This window comes from Hibiscus syriacus, unplaced genomic scaffold (assembly GCF_006381635.1).
Source record: "Hibiscus syriacus cultivar Baekdansim isolate YM2019G1 unplaced genomic scaffold, ASM638163v2 tig00110415_pilon, whole genome shotgun sequence".
In the NCBI taxonomy this organism is placed as follows: domain Eukaryota; kingdom Viridiplantae; phylum Streptophyta; class Magnoliopsida; order Malvales; family Malvaceae; genus Hibiscus; species Hibiscus syriacus.
The window spans coordinates 1,032,673-1,052,924 of record NW_024062729.1 but is presented as its reverse complement, the minus strand read 5'-3'; the positions used below and the strand labels follow the sequence as shown (position 1 = coordinate 1,052,924).

Sequence of the window (20,252 nt, the reverse complement as noted above, 5' to 3'; positions counted from 1 at the left end):
ATTCAAATAATGATTTGTTTGTCTTCGCAGTAGAGACGTGGAAGGGGAAGTAAGCGGAGGTAAATGAGGGTAGTGGGGTGGTAAGCGCGTGGATGAAAGGCGCGTATTATTGGCGTTTGAATATTGGGTAGTTTAGTAGTAGTTTATCTGAAAGTTAATACGCTGACCGAGAACAAGAGAAATTGTAACGAGTAGGAGCTTTCACTCTCACTTTCCTTCTTAGGCCGTCGGGTTGGACACTAATTTACCGAAAGAAACCATTTATTAAAAGGGTAAAGTATACAAACGGTCCCTCAACTATAAGGTATTATTTTATTAAGTCTTTCAACTATTAAAAATTATAAAATGATCTCTTAATTATAGAATGTTGTTTTGTCGTGTCTCTCAACTATTAAAAGTTACAAAATGGTCATCCAATTATTCAATAAGTTCCAATCCCCATCTTTTTCGTTAAAAAATTAGAGGTTGTCTGAGTTAGGTGTTATCATGATGATTGAAATATGATAGTTGTTTGAGGTTTTATGATCATATTTTATCATATCACATTCATCAAGTTAACGTTCAACTTAGAATGTTGTCAAATTTTAACGGAAAGGGATGATTTTGGAACATAATGAATAGTCAGGTGAATATTTTATAACTTTAAATAGTCGAGAGACTTAATAAAATAATATCATATAGTCAATGGACCATTTATGTATTGTACCCTTATTTAAAATTAAGTGTAAATTATATTAGATATCATCAAATTTTAGGTATTGTATCATTTATATAATTAATTTTTTAATTTTATTAATTACAATATTGAATTTTTTTATTTTTGTTTTAATTACATTTTGAAAAAGGTGTGATGAATTTTAATGTTTTGTATGTTGTTAGAAATGTGTGATACCCCAAATTTTTGTTAGTGACCAAAACGTATATTTAGAAAGTTTAGTAGCAAAAGTATAAAATTGGGAAAATTTTAGAGACCAAAGTGGTAATTTTCTCAAAAATAATTTTTATTCCATAAACGGATAGTTTACTCTTGAGAGTGGGGTTTTATGTAAAACAGATTCTTGATTCGGAATTTATGTTAAAAACTAGAAAATGTTAAAATCCGTAAAAATTTAGTAAATCGGATCGAATAGAAATTTTGAAAAAATTTAAAGGATGATAAATTAAGCTTAAATTTTTTTTTACAAATTTTAAAATGATGGAAAATAATATAAACCATTGGATTTGAGGATTTATTTCCATGTTCAATTTGGACCATTGGATTAAGGTGGCAAGATTGAAAATTTTGGGAAGTTACTTGGATAAAATGGTAAAGGGTGAAATATTTTATCCATCTTTGACTCTGGAAAGATGATAAGGTTATGTGGCTTGGTATGACGGTAATTGTAAAATTTCATTAATGGTGAAATGATTTTTCCCAATTAAATGAATTTTAAATTCATTTAAGCTTAAATAAAGGTAAATTAACATGAAATTATTCAAAATTTCATGAAGCTTGTTCATCTTTTCTCTCCCTTGGTCGTGAGTTTCAACCCTAGGTAAAAGAAATTTTCTTTTCAAGTTTTGAGTAATTTTCTCTGGATTTTAGATCGAGTAGTGAAATATAAAATTGTTCTATGCGAAAAACGCTATCATTTGGTACCACTTATGCATGCTAATCTTACTTGATTTCAAAGATCCCAAATTTTAGATTTATGTTTCACGTTAGGGTTTGTGGAATTGATGCTGAATTTTGAGGTTTTTAAGGTTGTAGAATCATTTCCAAGCTTGTTTGATGATTAAATCATGATCAAACCTCCTAGAAATGCATTTGTTAATTTTAGCCAAACCCTAAAATTAGGGGAAGTTTATATCATGATGAAATTAGATTAAGGCTTTGATTTTAGAGATTTTATAAGGTTGAATAGAGGTTGATTTCATGCTCGAATCGGATCAAAATCGAGTAAAATCATGAAACTATAGTCTTGAATTTTCAAAGCATTCGACCTAGGCTAAGGAGGGTGAGAAAATTTTGGAAAAATTATGTAGGGGATGGAAATGATGTAAGAAGTATTCTATAAGCCTTATAAAAATTTGGGGATAATTTTGTAATTTCATAAAAGTAGAGGGACCTAATCAATAATTATGGAAAAGTTATAGCTAATTGTGTAATTATTCAATAATTGTTGTACTATACTGGAACTATTGTTTGAGTGTTGAAATTTATGCTAGAATGTGAAATTGGATCAATTTGGAAGTTTAACAAATTCGGTGATTTGTATGCAATATTCGAATAGTTTGGGGTTTTTAAGATGTTTATGCAATTGTAAATATACTTGGTTGGTAATTATTTCAATGCTGAAATTTTAGTATTGAAATTTAAGTGGGTAAAATGGTGAAGGACAATTTTATATAATGGAAAAAGTTGGTGCCAATATTAAAAGAATTCATAAATGTTGGAGTATTTTGATAGCGAATAAGCTTCAGATATACCTTATGGATTGTTGTTATTGAAATTTAATTATGTTTGTATGATACTAACGTAAGTTTCGATATGTAATTGTGACTTTGACCAAATCGTGATTGACTTCGTGCTCGAAGCGAATCTAATATATAAAGGATCAAGTTTGCAATTTAATGAGGCTAATATTTTGAAATATATAAAGTGTCAAGGTGAGTGCAATGTATGCATGACATTATACATGGATATTTTATACATCATTAGGAAGACTTGCGATAAGTCTACCTTATTTATGTTGACACGATATTTATGTCATTTATCATATTATTGACATGTCCATAATATGTCAATGTTAAGAATATGATGCATTGATCACTAATTTACATGATTTAATTCGAGTATAAATTGTTCAATGCCAAATTATATGAATATACATTGCCATTGATGAAATAAAATAAACTGTGTGTCCAAGTAAGTCATTAAAGGATAAGTTGTAATTGGCATGCCATAGAGTCTAGGAGCTACAAATTTAATTTAGCACTATAGTGTGCAATGACACTTAGTATAGTACTATAGTTTGCAAGGACAATTTATGCAAGTTTAATTCAGTATTATAGTGTGCAAGGACATTTGGTACAGTAGCGGACACGACCTTATGTATAAACACTTCGGTGTATATATGACTCGAATACTCAAGATCTTTATAAGTTCACGTTTGGGCTATGATTTATTAGTAAAATGATTATATTTATATTATTATCACGTTGATTATGGTAATATATTAGACATGCAGATACAATGATCTTATTGCATTTAAAAATAACATTTAATTACATGCATGTGATTATGGTAATATATACTTAGCGTGTGATAATTTACACGCGTAGGTAAAGAGTAAGCATAAGAGTAAAGAGTACTAAGCAACTTCAAGCATCGAGAGTATATTTACAGCATCAGTAAGACATATTTGATGTGATTTTGACTTTATTAATAGCATGTACCTTATAAATGTCTCAGTTACTCCGTTAAACTATTTTAGAACTGATTCGTAATGATTAAACTAAAACTACTTTACCATGGTTTGTATTATCTAATATTATTATTATAAAGAGACATTTTATATTAAAATATATTTTAAATATTATGTGTTGATTTTATGTGATTTAATATTTTATAATATTGATTACGATTTGGTAATTTAGAAGAAACAATTTTTTTATCATTTTTGAGTTGGAAAATGTTTTAAATAATTAATGTGACATCTATAACTCATATTAGTATATATATACGGGTCGTAAGTGTTACAAAATGAATTGAAAATAAAATCGTCAAGTGATCTTATTATAATTATATTTATAAAATACGTGTATTGTTAATAAATTTTAAACTAATAATTTAAAATCACATTTTTTAAAAAATAAATCCACATTTAATTAAATTTATATACAATTTTTCTATCATCTATGAGTTTTAATAATTATTGGTAATTAAATTTTCTAAAACGCATAATTCTTTTATTAATCCAAAATTCATAATTTAATAAATGTTTCTTATCCCCAAGCTGAAGGTGGCTCTTGGAATGGTCACTCTCTCCATGTCGTCTCTGCAGCTTCAATGTCCTTCCAAGCTTCTCTTCCCTCTCAACCACCCTTACTCCAACTCTCTTATCCCTTATTCCACTCCACGACCCCTCCGTCCTCGTTTCCAAACGCTCCGAATCCTCTCCGCCAAGAGAACCGGCAAGCAGAGATACCCTTCAGAGAAGAAGAAACTGAAATTGAGGAAAAAGGAAGCTCTTTCCTCCGACACCAATAAGTTCGATGGAATCTGGAGGCTCTCAAAGCTTTCTGTTCCTGTCCAAAACGACCCCGGAAAAGACTTTCTCCAAATCCATATTGGCTTGCTCCAAGAAATCGCTAAAGTCATAAAGTTTCCGGTAATTTCTCTTCTCTTTAACCTATTTTCTTATAATTTTTATTTCTTTTTTCCCTATATTTTATGTTCGAATTTTGGTTTATTTCAGGTTGCTTCCATGTTGCCGGAAGAAGCTTTCTCAGTGGTTCGGAAGTCTTTTGATGCAAGAAAGGTAAATTAATCGAGTTTAAGTAATTGTTTGAACCTTTATTCATTTCTTTAAATGTTGTATTTCCCCCCCCCCCTCCCCCCGTTTTTATTGCAATTTAGCTTTAAGTGATTGTTGGAAGAGGGGGAACATTAACAATAAGCGAGTTTAAAACATTAAGTTGTATGCCTATTTTATTGGTCTTTCAGATACTGAAGGTGGCCAAGTTTGTTTATACTGTGGATATGGATGTTTGTAAGCTGCTGAACCTAGAACCTCGCACGTGGGACTTCATTAATCGGCTGGAGCCGAAAGTTGGGCTTATAGAACATATGCCTAGTGAAAAAGTTAGTCGTGATTTGACCGGTCTAGTACGTCATATTAAAGATAGCAATGGTACATTTCCGGGAGAACAGGGGCATAACATTGACTCTGGTGAATCGCGCAAATGTCCCACGGCTAGAAAACCCAGAATTGCTGTCGTGGGTAGTGGTTCATCGGGCTTGTTTGCTTCTCTGGTTCTTGCGGAATTTGGTGCAGATGTTACTTTGTTTGAAAGAGGTCAAGCTGTTGAGAGGAGGGTGTTAGTGAACATGTGCTTGTGATTGTGGATATGTTGTGAGTTCTAGAATAATGTTGTTCTAGAATAGTTTGTTAGATTGTAGCAGTTAGTTTGTTGAGCTGTTAACCGTTCTTTATAGCAGCATATACTTTCCTTATTGACTGTATAAATACTGCTCTCTAATTCAAGAGAGATCAGCTTCTTGATAATAAAAAGATTACAAGATCTTTCAGTTTCTTTCTTGTTTTCATAGATAGTTAAACTGCTATCTTATCATGGTATCTTTCGCCAATACCTGGGTGTGTTTCTTCCGCTGTGTCTTCTCCTTTTCAGTAGCTGCACGAGATTAAGCTTTCACGTCTCGTGTGATTCTTGGCATCATGGTTGATTTGACGGTTGATCCCGAGGATGTGTCTCCGAATGCTTCTTCCCTGAGTCCGGGAACATCTCAACGTATGTTTGGCATTCAACACATACCAAAGCATGATACTGTTAAACTCACTGAATCCACATACCTTCTTTGGAAGCATCAAGTGGCGTTGATAATTGATGGCTATGGGTTGCTGAGGTTCATCTCAGTCGGATATGTTGCACCAGATGAGTTCATCACTAATGCGTCTGGACAACTTGAAGAGAATCCAGTGTTTGCAGCTCATCGTCAGCAAGATAAACTGCTTGCTTCCTGGCTTTTAACTACTGTGAGTACAGAGGTTCTGCCTCACTTGACTGGACTTACAACTGCGATGTCAATCTGGAATACTATATCTCGTCTGTTTGGTGCTCGTTCCAGTGCCAAGATTTCTTCTCTTCGACATAATCTTCATTCCCAGCGAAAGACTGGTTTGACGATTAGGGAGTATCTTGCCAAAGTCAAATCCATATGTGATTTGTTGAATGCTTCAGGTAGTGTGGTTACTGAGCAAGAACATGTTAATGTTGTGTTAGCTGGACTTACAATGGAATTTGAGTCTATTATTGCAATTGCATCACGAGAAAATTTTTCTCTTGATATTCTTACTGAGATGTTGTTAGATTGTGAGGCTCGACAGAAGATGTTCTTGAGTGAAAACTTTTCTGTAAATCTTGTTCTTCAATCTCGGGAAGGTGCTGCTGTTGAAACTGACTCTTGTGGAACTCAGGATGTTAATACTGGTTCATCACAGGATCATTCGTCTCGTGGACAGTCGAATGGATATCGTGGTCGAGGTCGAGGGCGTAATAATAATCGTCCTCAATGCCAGTTGTGTGGCCGGTTTGGACATGTGGTCCAGAAGTGTTATCATCGGTTTGATAGAGACTACACTGGTGTGTCCGGGTCTGAGTCGATGCAAGAGAATGGCTCAAAGCCCACTGGTGCTGGGAATTCTGCTAAACATCAGCAATCTGGTGGACAAACTTATGCTCACACCGTAACCTCCATGCCTCCACCTTCATCCTTTGTTCCCACACCGTTTTATTTTCCTTCGCCGTATGCTCCTGTGCACTTTCCCTTTCCTGGTACTTCTCCTGGTTTTCCTCCAGATGCTTCTCACTTCTCTCATGGTGCATCGCATTCCTCTTTGACACCTGGTTCAGCAGCCTATATTGCTACTGTCCCAACTCCCTCGGGCTCTAGCTCCTCAGTGCCTGTGGATTCTTTGTGGTACCCTGACACCGGAGCTACTCACCATGTAACGAATGATTTGTCTGTTTTTCAATCAGGTACCACCTATACTGGAGGTAGTTCCTTGCTCATGGGTAATGGTGAGGGAATTTCAATCATGCATGTAGGCCAAGGTTTTTTGAGTTCTAGTAAGAAACCTTTGATTTTGCAGAATATGTTGCATGTGCCTAACATAAAGAAAAAGTTGCTATCTGTTTCTCAGTTCACTCGTGATAATGGTGTGTTCATGGAGTTTCATCCCTCTGAATGTCTTGTGAAGGATGCTCGGACTCAAGCAACTCTACTTCGCGGGAGGCTCACGGGTGACGGGCTGTATCAGCTGCTGCCTTGTGAGGATCAGAGGTCTTCTTGTTTGGTGAATAATGTCTCGAAATCACCTGTCCTTGAAGTTGTGGCATCAGCGTCTTGGCCATCCATCTCTTGATATTGTTCAGCATGTTTTGAAGTCGTGTAGTCTTGTTTTCAATAAAACTGAAGCAGTGAATGTGTGTTCTGCTTGTATGCAAGGGAAGTCTCATAAGTTGCCCTTTTGTAAATCTTTCACTCAATATAATGAGCCTTTTCAACTTGTTGTCTCTGATGTCTGGGGACCAGCTCCTGTGTGCTCCACTGAGGGATTTCTTTATTATGTTTCTTTTGTTGATGTTTGTAGTCGTTATACCTGGATGTATCTCTTGAAGCGTAAATCTGAGGTGACTCAGTGCTTTCTTGACTTTGCGAAATTGGTTGAAGTGCAGTTTGGATACAAAATTAAAGCTCTCCAAACTGATGGTGGTGGGGAATATCAACCACTTCGAAAGTGGTTCTCTGCCAATGGGGTGCAACATCGTCTCTCGTGCCCTGGCACCTCGGAGCAGAATGGTAAGGCTGAGAGGAAGCATAGACACATTGTAGAAACAGGATTGACAATGTTAGCTCAGGCTTCTTTACCTCAGAAATTTTGGAGCTATGCTTTTGCTTCTGCCGTTTATCTTATCAATAGATTGCCCACACCTGTTTTACATGGGAAGTCTCCATTTGAAGCTCTGCATCATGTCTTGCCAGATTACTCTTTTCTCAGGGTGTTTGGCTGTGCTTGCTATCCTTGCTTGCGTTTGTTTAATCGACATAAGCTGGATTTCAGATCAAAGAAGTGCGTGTTTCTGGGATATAGCACTGCTCATAAGGGATATAAATGTTTGGATGACTCTGGCAGAGTAATAATTTCGAGGCATGTTGTTTTTGATGAAAGTGTATTTCCTTATGAAGTTTGTAATGTTTCAGGTGTTGCTCCAGATAATGGTGTCTCCACGGGTATTATTCCTCTTGTCTCTCCTGTACAGACACTGCAAGTCCCATCAACGTGCGTTCCACCAGTGCCTGCTCCATCAACGTGTGTTCCACCATGTGCTTCTCCATCAACACATGACTCATCAAATAGTCAAAGGCATAATGTGTATGGGGCCACACCTTTTGAAATGGTCGAGAACCAAGTGTTGGGTGAACGTGATTTTGGTAATGCGAATGAAGGCATTTTAGTTGGGTCAGGTGCGCATGGGGCTATAGCTTTTGAAAACGCGCATGGGACCACGCTGCTAAGTCGTGACAATGCGCATGCTCCAACGGCTCCACCAACACATGTCACGCCTACTCCACTAAGTGAAAGCAGTCCATGTGCTTCTCCATTAACTTCGATGCGTGGTCCTCCTTTGAATTCAACGCATGGCCCATTGAATTCAACATTTGCTCCTTTCCATACAATCAGCCCACGTGCTGCGCCTTTGTTTTCAACGCTTGGGACCACACCTTTTGCCGAGATGCCTAGTGTCGAGGGTCAAGGTTTAGATAATGTGCATGTGCGTGCTACTTGTGATAATACGCATGGAGCCACACCCAATTATAATATTGTTGGGACAGGTACTCATAATCCAAGAAATAATATTATTGGGGACATATCTTTTGCGCATGATGATGATAGCCATGGGACCGTTTTGTTTGATAATGCATCACTCGACCATGATGTTGCGCATGGGGTCACGTCTTTTGGAGCAATGGCCGACCGTGACAATGTGCGTGGGACTTCTTCAACGGGTGACAGTGCACATGAGCCTGTTCTGGTTCAAAATATACATCCTATGGTTACCAGGGCCAAAGATGGTATTTGGAAACCTCGTGTTCTGCATGTTGAATGTCTTGATGAAGAACCTCGATCAATTAGAGAGGCTATGAAGATTCCTCATTGGAAGAAAGCTGCACAAGAGGAATTTGATGCCTTGATTGCAAATAAGACGTGGTCTCTGGTCTCTCTTCCTAAAGATCGTGTACCCGTCAACTGCAAATGGATCTTTAAGGTGAAACGTAATGCTGATGGCTCGGTGTCTCGATACAAGGCTCGTCTTGTTGCGAAGGGGTTTCTCCAACAACCAGGAATTGATTATCATGAGGTGTTTAGTCCGGTTGTGAAACCTGTAACGGTCCGAGTGATTCTTACTCTTGCTTTGACAAGAGGTTGGTTGCTGCGTCAAGTGGATATTAATAATGCATTTTTAAACGGGGCATTGATGGAAGAGGTTTACATGACTCAACCTCCTGGATTTGTGCAAGCTGGTGGTAGTTTAGTTTGCAAGCTTCATAAAGCAATCTATGGCTTGAAGCAAGCTCCTCGGGCCTGGTTTGAGAGCCTTCGAGAGTATCTGGTCTCTGAAAGGTTCGGTTTATCTAAATCTGATTCTTCTTTGTTTGTTAGAAAGTCAGAAAATAGTGTTGTCTACATGCTTGTATATGTAGATGATATTATCTTGACAGGGAGTGATGCCAGTGAGGTTCAGTGTGTTATTGAAAAACTGAACACTCGTTTTGCGTTGAAGGACCTTGGTTCTCTTAATTTCTTTCTTGGTATAGAGGTGTGTCATGATGCTGATGGTGTTGTCCTGACTCAACAAAAATATATTCATGAGTTGTTGCATAAGCACGGTTTTAATGAGGCAAAGAGTCTCCCTACTCCGATGGTTTCTAATTGTAAGTTGTCAGCTGATGCTGGGGAACCTGTTGAAGATATGGCTCAATACAGGAGCATTGTTGGTGCTCTTCAGTATATTGTGGTTACTAGGCCAGACATTGCGTTTGCTGTAAACAAGGTCTGCCAGTTCATGCAGTCACCTCGTAATAGCCATTTTCAGGCTGTTAAGAGGATTTTACGTTATATTCAAGGGACGACTGACTATGGTCTTCGATTCACAGCATCTTCTCGCATGTCTCTGACTGGTTTTGCAGATGCAGACTGGGGGTCCGATCCTGATGATAGACGTTCCACGACTGGCTACTGCATTTTCTTTGGTGGGAATCTTATTTCCTGGAGCTCACGCAAGCAACAAGTTGTTTCTCGTTCCACGGCTGAAGCTGAATATAGGAGTGTTGCTGCTGCAGCTGCTGAGATTGTTTGGATTGAGTCATTGCTTCAGGAGTTGTGCGTGGTTCCACATGGTAAAGCTACCTTGTGGTGTGATAATTCCAGCACTGTTGCAGTCTGTTCCAATCCCGTTCAGCATTCTAAGTTCAAGCATGTTGAGCTTGACTTATTTTTTGTACGCGAAATGGTTGCTGATGGTCGTTTACAGGTTAATGAGGTTCCAGCCTATGAGCAGGTGGCAGATGTGTTGACAAAGCCACTGTCTTCTGCCTCATTTCTCAAGCATAGGCAAAAACTCTTGGTAACACAGCTAAGAGGGCTTCCTGCAGGTTTACAAAGTGGAATGGCAGGGGGAATATTGAAGTCAAGAAGTGCTGAAGAAGTTAATAAAGCAGGGTGAATGTTAGTGAACATGTGCTTGTGATTGTGGATATGTTGTGAGTTCTAGAATAATGTTGTTCTAGAATAGTTTGTTAGATTGTAGCAGTTAGTTTGTTGAGCTGTTAACCGTTCTTTATAGCAGCATATACTTTCCTTATTGACTGTATAAATACTGCTCTCTAATTCAAGAGAGATCAGCTTCTTGATAATAAAAAGATTACAAGATCTTTCAGTTTCTTTCTTGTTTTCATAGATAGTTAAACTGCTATCTTATCAGAGGGGCCGTGACATTGGCGCTTTAGTGGTTCGCCGGATTTTAGAATCAGATAGCAATTTTTGCTTTGGGGAGGTTATATCTCGTTTCACTTGGTACTTCTGCTATTGTTTTTTTAATATTAATTGCTGATATTATTCTCTCTCATTCCTTGAATTATGCTACTTTGATAAAGGTAGGCTCTTAATTTAGGTTCACTGATACAGGAGATCGTTATTTATAAGTGAATATTATGTGACTTGAATGACAAATCTTATTAATATATACATAGCTTCTTTTGATATATATGCATATATAGTTTAGTTAGATTTAGTGCCTGTTCATCCAGATTACAAATTGAAGTAACAATGAAACGGTGTGATCTGGATCATGTTCATAGTATGTTGTTAACAGGTACAAACCATATTTTGATGCTCAAGCTTTTAATCTCTGTCACTCTTTTATTTACTCTAGTTGTCCCCTGGTTTTGTTTTTGATATGCTTTAATTACATGGTTACACATTTGGAAGAAATGTTTATCCTAGATGCAAAATAAATAGATCTAATAACTTCGATGGCTATTGTAGGCTTTACAACTTGAGTGAAGTTCTTTTACATGCTTTTTTGCCTACAAAAGGACTAATTTTTAGTCAAAATGTGTTCTCATTTCTGACTCATGGTCATGCTCATATATGCATTTTTTGTCTTTGCATGTATTTTATCGAGATTCGGCATATGAATCTATAAAATTACATGGTTCATAAAGAATGTAAGAAGCAAGTGGAAAAGATAGATTTGTTTAGTTGGGAATGCAAATATTTTACCGTGGCACATGTGTGTATGGATTATAGAAGAGCATGTATCTTGAGCCACCACTTTTTTCCAAGGAACACATGTACATGCGAGAGCTTTGAGCTGAGAGATGATCATGCTGAGTTTTATATCTGTTTTTGTGGAAACAAACTTGAGTTTGTTCTCTGTTGGCTTTGAGATTTAATGTTTTTCTTTATGTTTCACTTCAAGTCATATTAAGGACTTATGTATGACAGGGTGGTGCAGGTACCTGGAGTGATGGAAAACTGATAACTAGAATTGGAAGAAACAGTGACTGTGTTTTGACGGTCAGACCTATTCCTTCTCATTTTAACTTTCCTCTCTCCATTTTTTGTTTTCTTTCCAGATTAGTATTATTAAATGCCTCTTTTTTTTTTTTGGATAATTTCATTTTTTATTACCCAAGAACAGGTTCTGTTACAATCAACTAGTTACAAGAACAAACTGCTAACAAAAAGAATCAAAATCAATACAAGTCCCAATGCTCAACTAGAGAATTATTAACACTGTCATTCCTATTTATATTTCTATCTCTCAATTGAATACCAAGTTACCAACTACTTCCTTTATTGCTTGAAAAAGATCTTTAGGATTTCTGGTTCTTGCTTGAAACAGACGTTTATTCCGTTCATCCCAAATGGTATATATAAGAGCAGTAAATGCGAGCTTCATGATGGAAGTTAGAAGAGATTTTCCCTTCCAGTTTGAGCAAGCCCAAGCAATAAGAACATCCCAAGAGCAGATTGTAAAATGAAAACCAGAGAGGGAGCAAACAGAATTCCAAGGTTGAGCAGCCACCGGGCATTGGATGAACAAATGTTCCCTGGTTTCGCATGGATCATCGCAGAATATGCATTTGCAGTCCGTGATAAGTCCCATTCGATGGAGTCTATCTCTTGTAGGAAGTTTATCAAGTAATGCCATCCAAGAAATCAAACTATATTTGGGGATATGAAGGGGAAACCAGATAATGTTCTGCCATGGAACATGGGGTCGTCGATCACGTAGAGCATCCCAAATATCTTTTATTTTCACTGCTCCAGAATTGAGAATGGGATAGGCCACAGATATGAGTTTAAAGATACGCCTTAGGCTCCAGCTATAAGAGGGTCGAATGGCAACACTCCAGAAATCATTGTCTTTTAGGACATAATATTTAATCCAAGCTACCCATAGAGAGCCTTCACCTGCTAGAATGTTTTTAATTAGGTGGATCATACAAGCTTTGTTCCATGACTTCAAGTCTTTAATACCAAGCCCACCCTCAGATTTCAGAAGACATACATTCTGCCAGCTCACTCTAGCACCCGATGCAGATTTGTCAGCTCCTTTCCAGAAGAACCGTGAACAAAGCTGCTCTATCTTGTTTAGTACTGAGTGTGGCAGAAAAATCTGTCTGCACCAGTAATGCCTCTCATTTTATTGTTCTAGTACAGTTGCTTTCCCCTGCTCCTGGGATGATATTTGGTTTTCAAGAGCATGCTTGTGTGTATTTGTTAATTGATATTCTTTTTTAACAAAACCCACCTGCTAGTGCTGTGGTGAAGATACAGTTTGACAGTGCCTTATACTTTCCTGCATGCAATCAATTGCACTTGGGCACAATTATAATCAAGTTTTGAACTGCATAAGCTTGATATAATCAAGGACTGGTTGTTAAGCTAAAAGAAGAGTCAATTCCTCTGTCAGGCATTATTGAATTGGAGTCTTTATTCCAAAGATGGAAGTAAATTTGTTTGTAGGCATATTAACCAAACTACCAAAAGGACAATTGAATAAGGGAAAAAAACTAAAAGGAACCATCTTCATTTAACCTTTGTCTTCTATGTGCAGCACTGTGATTGTAATTGTAGGTTCTATTTTAATCATGCATTAATCACTGAATAGATTAACTGAAATATTTTTGCTGCAGATCATGAACACGTTGGTTCAGTTTGGTGCTCCAAAAAGTATATTAGTAGATGGAAAGCCTCACTTGGGAACTGATAGGCTAGTTCCTTTACTCCGTAACTTCCGCCAACATCTTCAATCACTTGGTGTGAGTTTCATAATAGCTTCTTCCAAATTATATCATATATCCGATAAAGTCCATTTTCTTTATTTCATATTTGACTCTAATTTTGCTCTTTTTCTTATATATCTTAGGTGGAAATCAATTTTGGAATGAGGGTAGATGATCTGCTCATACAGGATGGGCATGTTGTGGGTGTGGAAGTCTCTGATTCAACAACTAAATTGCAGTCAGATTGCAAGAAGTTGGGTTTTGATGCAGTTATTCTGGCTGTTGGACATTCTGCACGAGATATATATCAAATGCTTCTTTCTCATAATGTGGATTTGGTTCCAAAAGATTTTGCTGTAAGTTCTTCATTAATTTTTCAACTTTGCTTTGTTAGCCTATCAATGCCTGAAAGTTCATTTCCCAGCATTTCCACTTATTGTAACTACTGCTCCCTAGCATCAACAAACATCAGTTTCAGCTAGTATAATCCTTAAGCATCAAATCTACAGCTGTGAGCATCATTTCATAGTGAAACCATGTTAAACTTGCAGTGGCTAAAAAGATGAGTATGTTATATTGTGGATTTCAGAGAATTTTGCTGACTAACAATGATGCTCCCTTGTGAATTCAAATCATCAATTAATTTAGGGAAGCTGTAATGTATTTTATCCCTGTAAATTAGTAACTGAATGTCTAGGAAGCTGCCTGTGATCAAGCTTTTAATTAGCCATCTGCCCATAATCAAGCTATCAATTGTAATCAAGCTGTTAATTGGTCAAAATATATCAAGATCTGGGAAGTTTGATTCCCAATGGTAACTTGTTTTGTCTCAAAGTAGGGCATTTGGATGGACCAATCTCTTAGCCACTACCATTTATCATCTTTTACTTATATACCAAGTTATAATATATAACTTTTTTTTCCTTTTACTTCTTTCAGTTCTCCAAATAATGTCCTACATAATTGCAGCGTGTTCAAGTAGAAACTTAAAAAATCATCTAATGATAATTAAACACAGACATTGACCACATTTTGCATGTCTAAAACACTGTGCTGTTAACGGTTTTGGAAGAGTTGTTGGATTAAACACAGACATTGAGCCACATTATGCATGTCTAAAACACTGTTCTGTTAACGGTTTTTGGAAGAGTTGTTGGCTGTTCATTTCTTTCTTTCCAATCCTCATTTGCTTGAAGACATTCTCACCTATGTAAACACAGACATCGAGATACATGATGCATGTCTAAATCGTAGTTCTTTAACAGCTTTGGAAGAGTTATTGGCTGTTTATTTCTCTTTCCAACGCTCAATTGCTTTTTTTCCTTTTTATTTTCTACTGAGTTTTGACGGTTAATATGCTATTGGCACTGATGTGTAGTGGAAACTGGATAATCTACGTTCTTATTCCACAGTGGTACCGAGAGCTGGATTCTACTCGAATAAGTTCTGGGATTTGCTTTAGTGGTCGTAGCAATATCATTTTGAAAAGTCTGAGTTTGAGTGCTTATTATTATTGATTGTCTCAGTAACTTGCTATATTGGAACAGGTTGGTTTGCGGGTAGAGCATCCTCAGGAACTAATCAACAACATACAGGTTATTTACATATTTTTGTTCCAGTTGTCCTATGTGAATTAGTCATTAAAAGCACAGATTGTTGAACTATCAATTCCTATAGCTTTAACTGAAGTACTAAAATAAACTTCAACATATGCTTAAAATGTTTTTACTATTGTAAAAGTCTGAGGCTCAAATTTAAAGTTTTTTTTTCTTCAATATTACTGCTTCAATTTTGCATCACATTGTCATGTTTTTATTTTTGCCTCTATTTTTGTAATCTTGAAATGATTTGTTGTGGAAGTTTTTCTTTAATATACGGTTTTTGTCGTGGATTGGAAAAGAAAAGAATAAAATTTAAGAGTTTTTCATTGTCAGCAAACCATTTCATAGTTTATTAATGAAGTTTATAAAAAAATGAATGCACGTATGATTAAACATTAAACAAAATCATGTATCAATGTGAAGACTTTTGCTTGTAAACTTCATATATTTCTAAAATCCTAACAATTCATGTGCACAGTATTCTGCATTGGCAAATGAAATTTGCAGAGGACGTGGGAAGGTACCTGTGGCAGATTATAAGGTTGTACATTATGTAAATGACAAGGATGAGAATTCACCACTCAAGTCGGAATCTATAAGTCGTAGTTGTTATTCTTTCTGTATGTGCCCTGGTGGGCAGGTATGTTCTTCATTTTGTTTATCCAATCTGCAATGTATATTTTATTATTTTTAATGCTCTATAAGTGATGACATTGTTGTTTATTATCTCACCTGAAAACCATTAGCCTGTATAATTATTCCGCCTTCACTAATGAATACCACTATCTAAAAAGAACATAATCGATGTCATTCTGTTAGCTTCATGCACGTACACGTACACGTACACGTACACGTACACGTACACGTACACGTACACGTACACGTACACGTACACGTACACGTACACGTACACGTACACGTACACGTACACGTACACGTACACGTACACGTACACGTACACGTACACGTACACGTACACGTACACGTACACGTACACGTACACGTACACGTACACGTACACGTACACGTACACGTACACGTACACGTACACGTACACGTACACGTACACATACACGTACACATACACCTGGGTGTGTGTGGGTGGGAAAATCTAACATTTTTTCCTACACGCCACTAGTTAAACATGTGTTAAGATGCAGTTCGAAAATGCGTTAACGGGAATAATCTAATTAGATAGGTTTCGCATATAGGCAGAAGATTTAGGATGCCATCATAAATATTAGAAACATCTCTGTAGTATCCGTTCCACCGGTGAAATTACTTACGTTTGGAGTTGCAGGTTGTTCTCACTAGTACAAGTCCATCAGAGATCTGCATCAATGGGATGTCATTTTCTCACCGTGCATCTAAGTGGGCAAATGCTGCCCTTGTTGTGACCGTTTCGATGAAAGATTTTGATGCATTGAATTTCCATGGACCTCTGGCCGGGATTGAATTTCAGGTTAGCCTTTCTATTTTACCTATGTTACTTGAAAGGAATCAAAGTACGGTAGGACTTACCATAGTGACTGTTGTGTAACAATATTTGATACAAATATTGAGGTTTTTATTGAAATTCTTTAAATCCACTTTATTATTTCCATTATTCAGAGGGAATTCGAGAGAAGAGCAGCTATAATGGGAGGGGGGAATTTTACAGTGCCTGTGCAGACCGTAACTGATTTTATGGAAAATAAAATCTCAGGTAAGATTTTTCCTTGTTGGTTTTGCTTTTACTTTTATTCTAGCTAAGACATGCCTTGTTTTAGCAGTAACATCTATGCCACCTTCGAGCTACCGCCTAGGAGTGAAGGCTGCCGGCCTCCATGAATTGTTCCCGAGTTATATGACGGATGCTTTACGCTATTCTATTTCAATGTTCGATAAAGAGGTCATTTGACACTCACCTTATATTTTCCGTTCTTTTTAGTAATATCCAAACTGTACTTAAATGGATTTTCTTCTTCTTCAACCCATGGAACTTTCAGCTGCCTGGATTCATTTCAAAGGAGGCTCTTCTTCATGGAGTTGAGGTAACCAAGTTTACTTGAAACCTATAGGTCCTTAAACAATCAATGTATCTCCTATATTGGTTGTTGGATTGCTGATCATAAACCAAGTTTACTTCGTCGTTCTTTCTTTCAGACTAGAACTAGCTCTCCTATTCAGATCCTGCGCGACGTTGACACTTACGAGAGCTTGTCACTAAGAGGACTCTACCCGGCTGGCGAAGGAGCAGGTTATGCTGGTGGGATTGTAAGTGCAGCAGTCGATGGCATGTATACCGGTTTCTCCGTGGCAAAACGATTTGATTTGTTTCACGGCAACGTAGATTCGGTTCTGGGAAAGGCCCAGAGTGCCGGAGTGGTGAAGTACTAACAAAAGATCTGTTGCACTTCTTGTCTTCACTGCTCCATTTTAACCCAACACATTGACCATGGAAGAGCAAATACAGGTCTGTAGCTGCTAAACTCACCCAAGACATTCTCTGCTTTCTAGTTTCTCTGTCTTCTCCCTAATGGGAATCCTATAATTTGTTATTATTTAATTAACTTGGTCAAAAATATATTAATTTGTTTTTTGAAATGATTAAAACCCTTATTTTATTTATTTATTTTCCATTGGTTAGAATATTAAAGTACACTTAGGTCGGCCTGATCCTATGCCAAATACATTTAATAAATCCCTTGTATCAAACAAAACTACAATCGGCGGTGTCGGTGGGTTCAATCCGGACAACTTCTTTGATCATTTCATCATTTTTTTTAATTTTATATTTACTAGTTCCTTTATGCCTTGTAATTTTATATTTATATTATTTTTTATTAGACCATTTAATTATTTAAATAATGTTAATTAAGTAGTTTTTAATAAAGATTTATCCTATAATTTATGCTATCAGTACATAATGTCATATATAAGAAAAATAAAATAACAAACAAGGTTGATTTAAGTGGCAAGCAAATTGATATTACTTAAGTAGTTCTCGAATCCGAGTTCTTTGTATGCAGCAAATATCTATTAGGAGACTCATCCATCAAAATTAAGTTTACGATCCGAGTGGATTCGAATTAATCAATATAAAACTGTCTTGGAAACCACAACCAAGAAAAGAAAAATGAAATAAGAACAAGAATAATAAAAGGGAGAAAGCAAGGGAAAGCTACGTATCAACTAATGAGACAATATTGAAAGGATCGTCACACCACGTGCAAACTCTGCTAATAATTTCATGCCTCGAAATATTTAATCATAATCGACAAAAAGAAAATACATGAAATTATTAGGGGGAAAAATAAGAAAATAGTGTTCAGCCGAATGCCGTGGTCCAAAATGTGAAAGTTCAATGGTCATGATTCACAAACGGTAAGAGCGACTAGGCCGGTAAATGAATCAAATGTTCAGCGAATCGTTTTTGAACCGCTCGACAGGAAATTCATTTATGTTCTTTTATTTATTAAATGAATGAACATGAATAATATTTTGTGTTCGTTTAATTAAATGAACGTGTCATAACCATTTTTTCGTAAAACAATTAAATATTATTTTTAAAACGATTATGACTTTAATTTTGAAAAATTAGGGAATTTGGAATTGATTTGGAATAAATTGGATAGAGTCGTCATTGACCTTTGTGTTAGGTAGGTCGAATACCTAAAAACGTCTTTTAAAACAATTTTAAGAAAAATCATTTTTAAAATAAAAAAACCGGTCTACGTTTACAAAGATTCGATTAAAATGGGTTTGGGAGTCGGTTATGCGTGGGGAAGGATTAACACCCCACAGCGCCCAAAAACTGATACTGGATCGCTTACACGTTGTCGTAAATGGCGGAACTTATAAATCGAATATGAAATTAAAATATGATTCATTTATTAGATTGTTTAGTTTGCTTCAGATTATTTAATTACAAAAAATTCTTAACTCAAAAGGAAATCTCGAAATTAGAAATCCTCCATCGAGAAAACTAACTCGACTATTTCTTATCAATAAAAGAATACCCTCATAAATATACGAATCGAATATAAAATGAATATTGACAATTGCATAAAATAAACAAATTGATGTTTTGAAACGTACATTGCATTGTTCGATTTAAAATACAATATGAATTAATGAGCACAAGTAAAATTAATTTATTTCAAGTTCACTTTTTATTAAAATGTCGCATCGGATCGCATCACTTCAACTAAGTGATACTTTTCACGCTCATTATACAAATCGGTGTTCTTGAAAAACATTCGAGTTAATATTAAAATGACAACTAGATATTTTACAAATTAAAATAAATCAAATGGAATAAAATGGAATAAACATTAGTAATATATATATATATATGAATATACAAGGGTAAAAAAATAAATTTAATAAATATTTATATGGGTATATGATATAGCATATGTATGTAATAAAATAAAATAAAAATAAATTAGTACATGTACCAATATATTTGAAACATAATATGTACATGAATATTATAACATGGGTTAAAATGTAAACATGCAAACATGGCATACCATAACTCAAATAACATAAAATAAATAAGCTTTAAAAACAAGTGACTAAACTGCATAAATTGAGAATACTATATCAACAATGTAAAATAAAGAAACAGAATCAATCAGTGACTAGAATGAAAAAGAATAAAAATCGGTGGCCAATTTTAAAATAAATCAAACAGCACGCATGATGACCAAATTGAAACAGAATGTCAACATCAAAATAAACAAAGAACATGAGCCTCCTGGTGACTATTATGTAAAAACATGGTAAAGATCTAGGTATTTAAATCATGATTAACCCATAAATCTAGTGGCCAAAATGAAAGAAACATAAATTAGTGGTCAAATTAAAATAACAATAAAAGTAACATGGCAACAACTAGGGATTAAAATGAAAGTTAATAAAAAGGCCTAACCAAATTAAAAAATAAAAATACATCAATAACCAAATGGGGACTAGAATGAACTGAAAATATATTAAATAGCTCAAATAAAAGGAATTAATTTTTATTCACAGCTGCTTACAAAGAAATTGGACCAAAAACAAAATTATCCCCAAAAGTCCAA

The 20,252-nt window shown here is 35.8% G+C and overlaps 1 protein-coding gene across 1 annotated transcript; it reads left to right on the top strand.

The window, feature by feature from the left end:
• The first annotated feature begins 3,984 nt into the window (after nt 1-3,984).
• Nucleotides 3,985-17,700, top strand: LOC120124161 (uncharacterized protein Cbei_0202-like). The gene is made up of 14 exons (XM_039142889.1): nt 3,985-4,373; nt 4,461-4,523; nt 4,709-5,080; nt 10,774-10,842; nt 11,796-11,867; nt 13,493-13,618; nt 13,726-13,938; nt 15,130-15,177; nt 15,662-15,823; nt 16,484-16,645; nt 16,795-16,888; nt 16,956-17,074; nt 17,172-17,216; nt 17,329-17,700. Exons 1-14 carry the CDS (start codon nt 4,017-4,019, stop codon nt 17,560-17,562), a joined length of 2,136 nt encoding a protein of 711 aa, XP_038998820.1. The 5' UTR covers nt 3,985-4,016; the 3' UTR covers nt 17,563-17,700.
• Nucleotides 17,701-20,252: the final 2,552 nt, after the last annotated feature.

Excerpts from the sequence above, each read along its gene's own strand:
- LOC120124161 (XM_039142889.1), top strand. The coding sequence starts at position 4,017 with ATGGTCACTCTCTCCATGTCGTCTCTGCAGCTTCAATGTCCTTCCAAG. Across the intron at positions 10,843-11,795 it reads GCAATTTTTGCTTTGGGGAG|GGTGGTGCAGGTACCTGGAG; the intron begins GTTATATCTCGT and ends TATGTATGACAG. Across the intron at positions 13,619-13,725 it reads AACATCTTCAATCACTTGGT|GTGGAAATCAATTTTGGAAT; the intron begins GTGAGTTTCATA and ends TATATATCTTAG.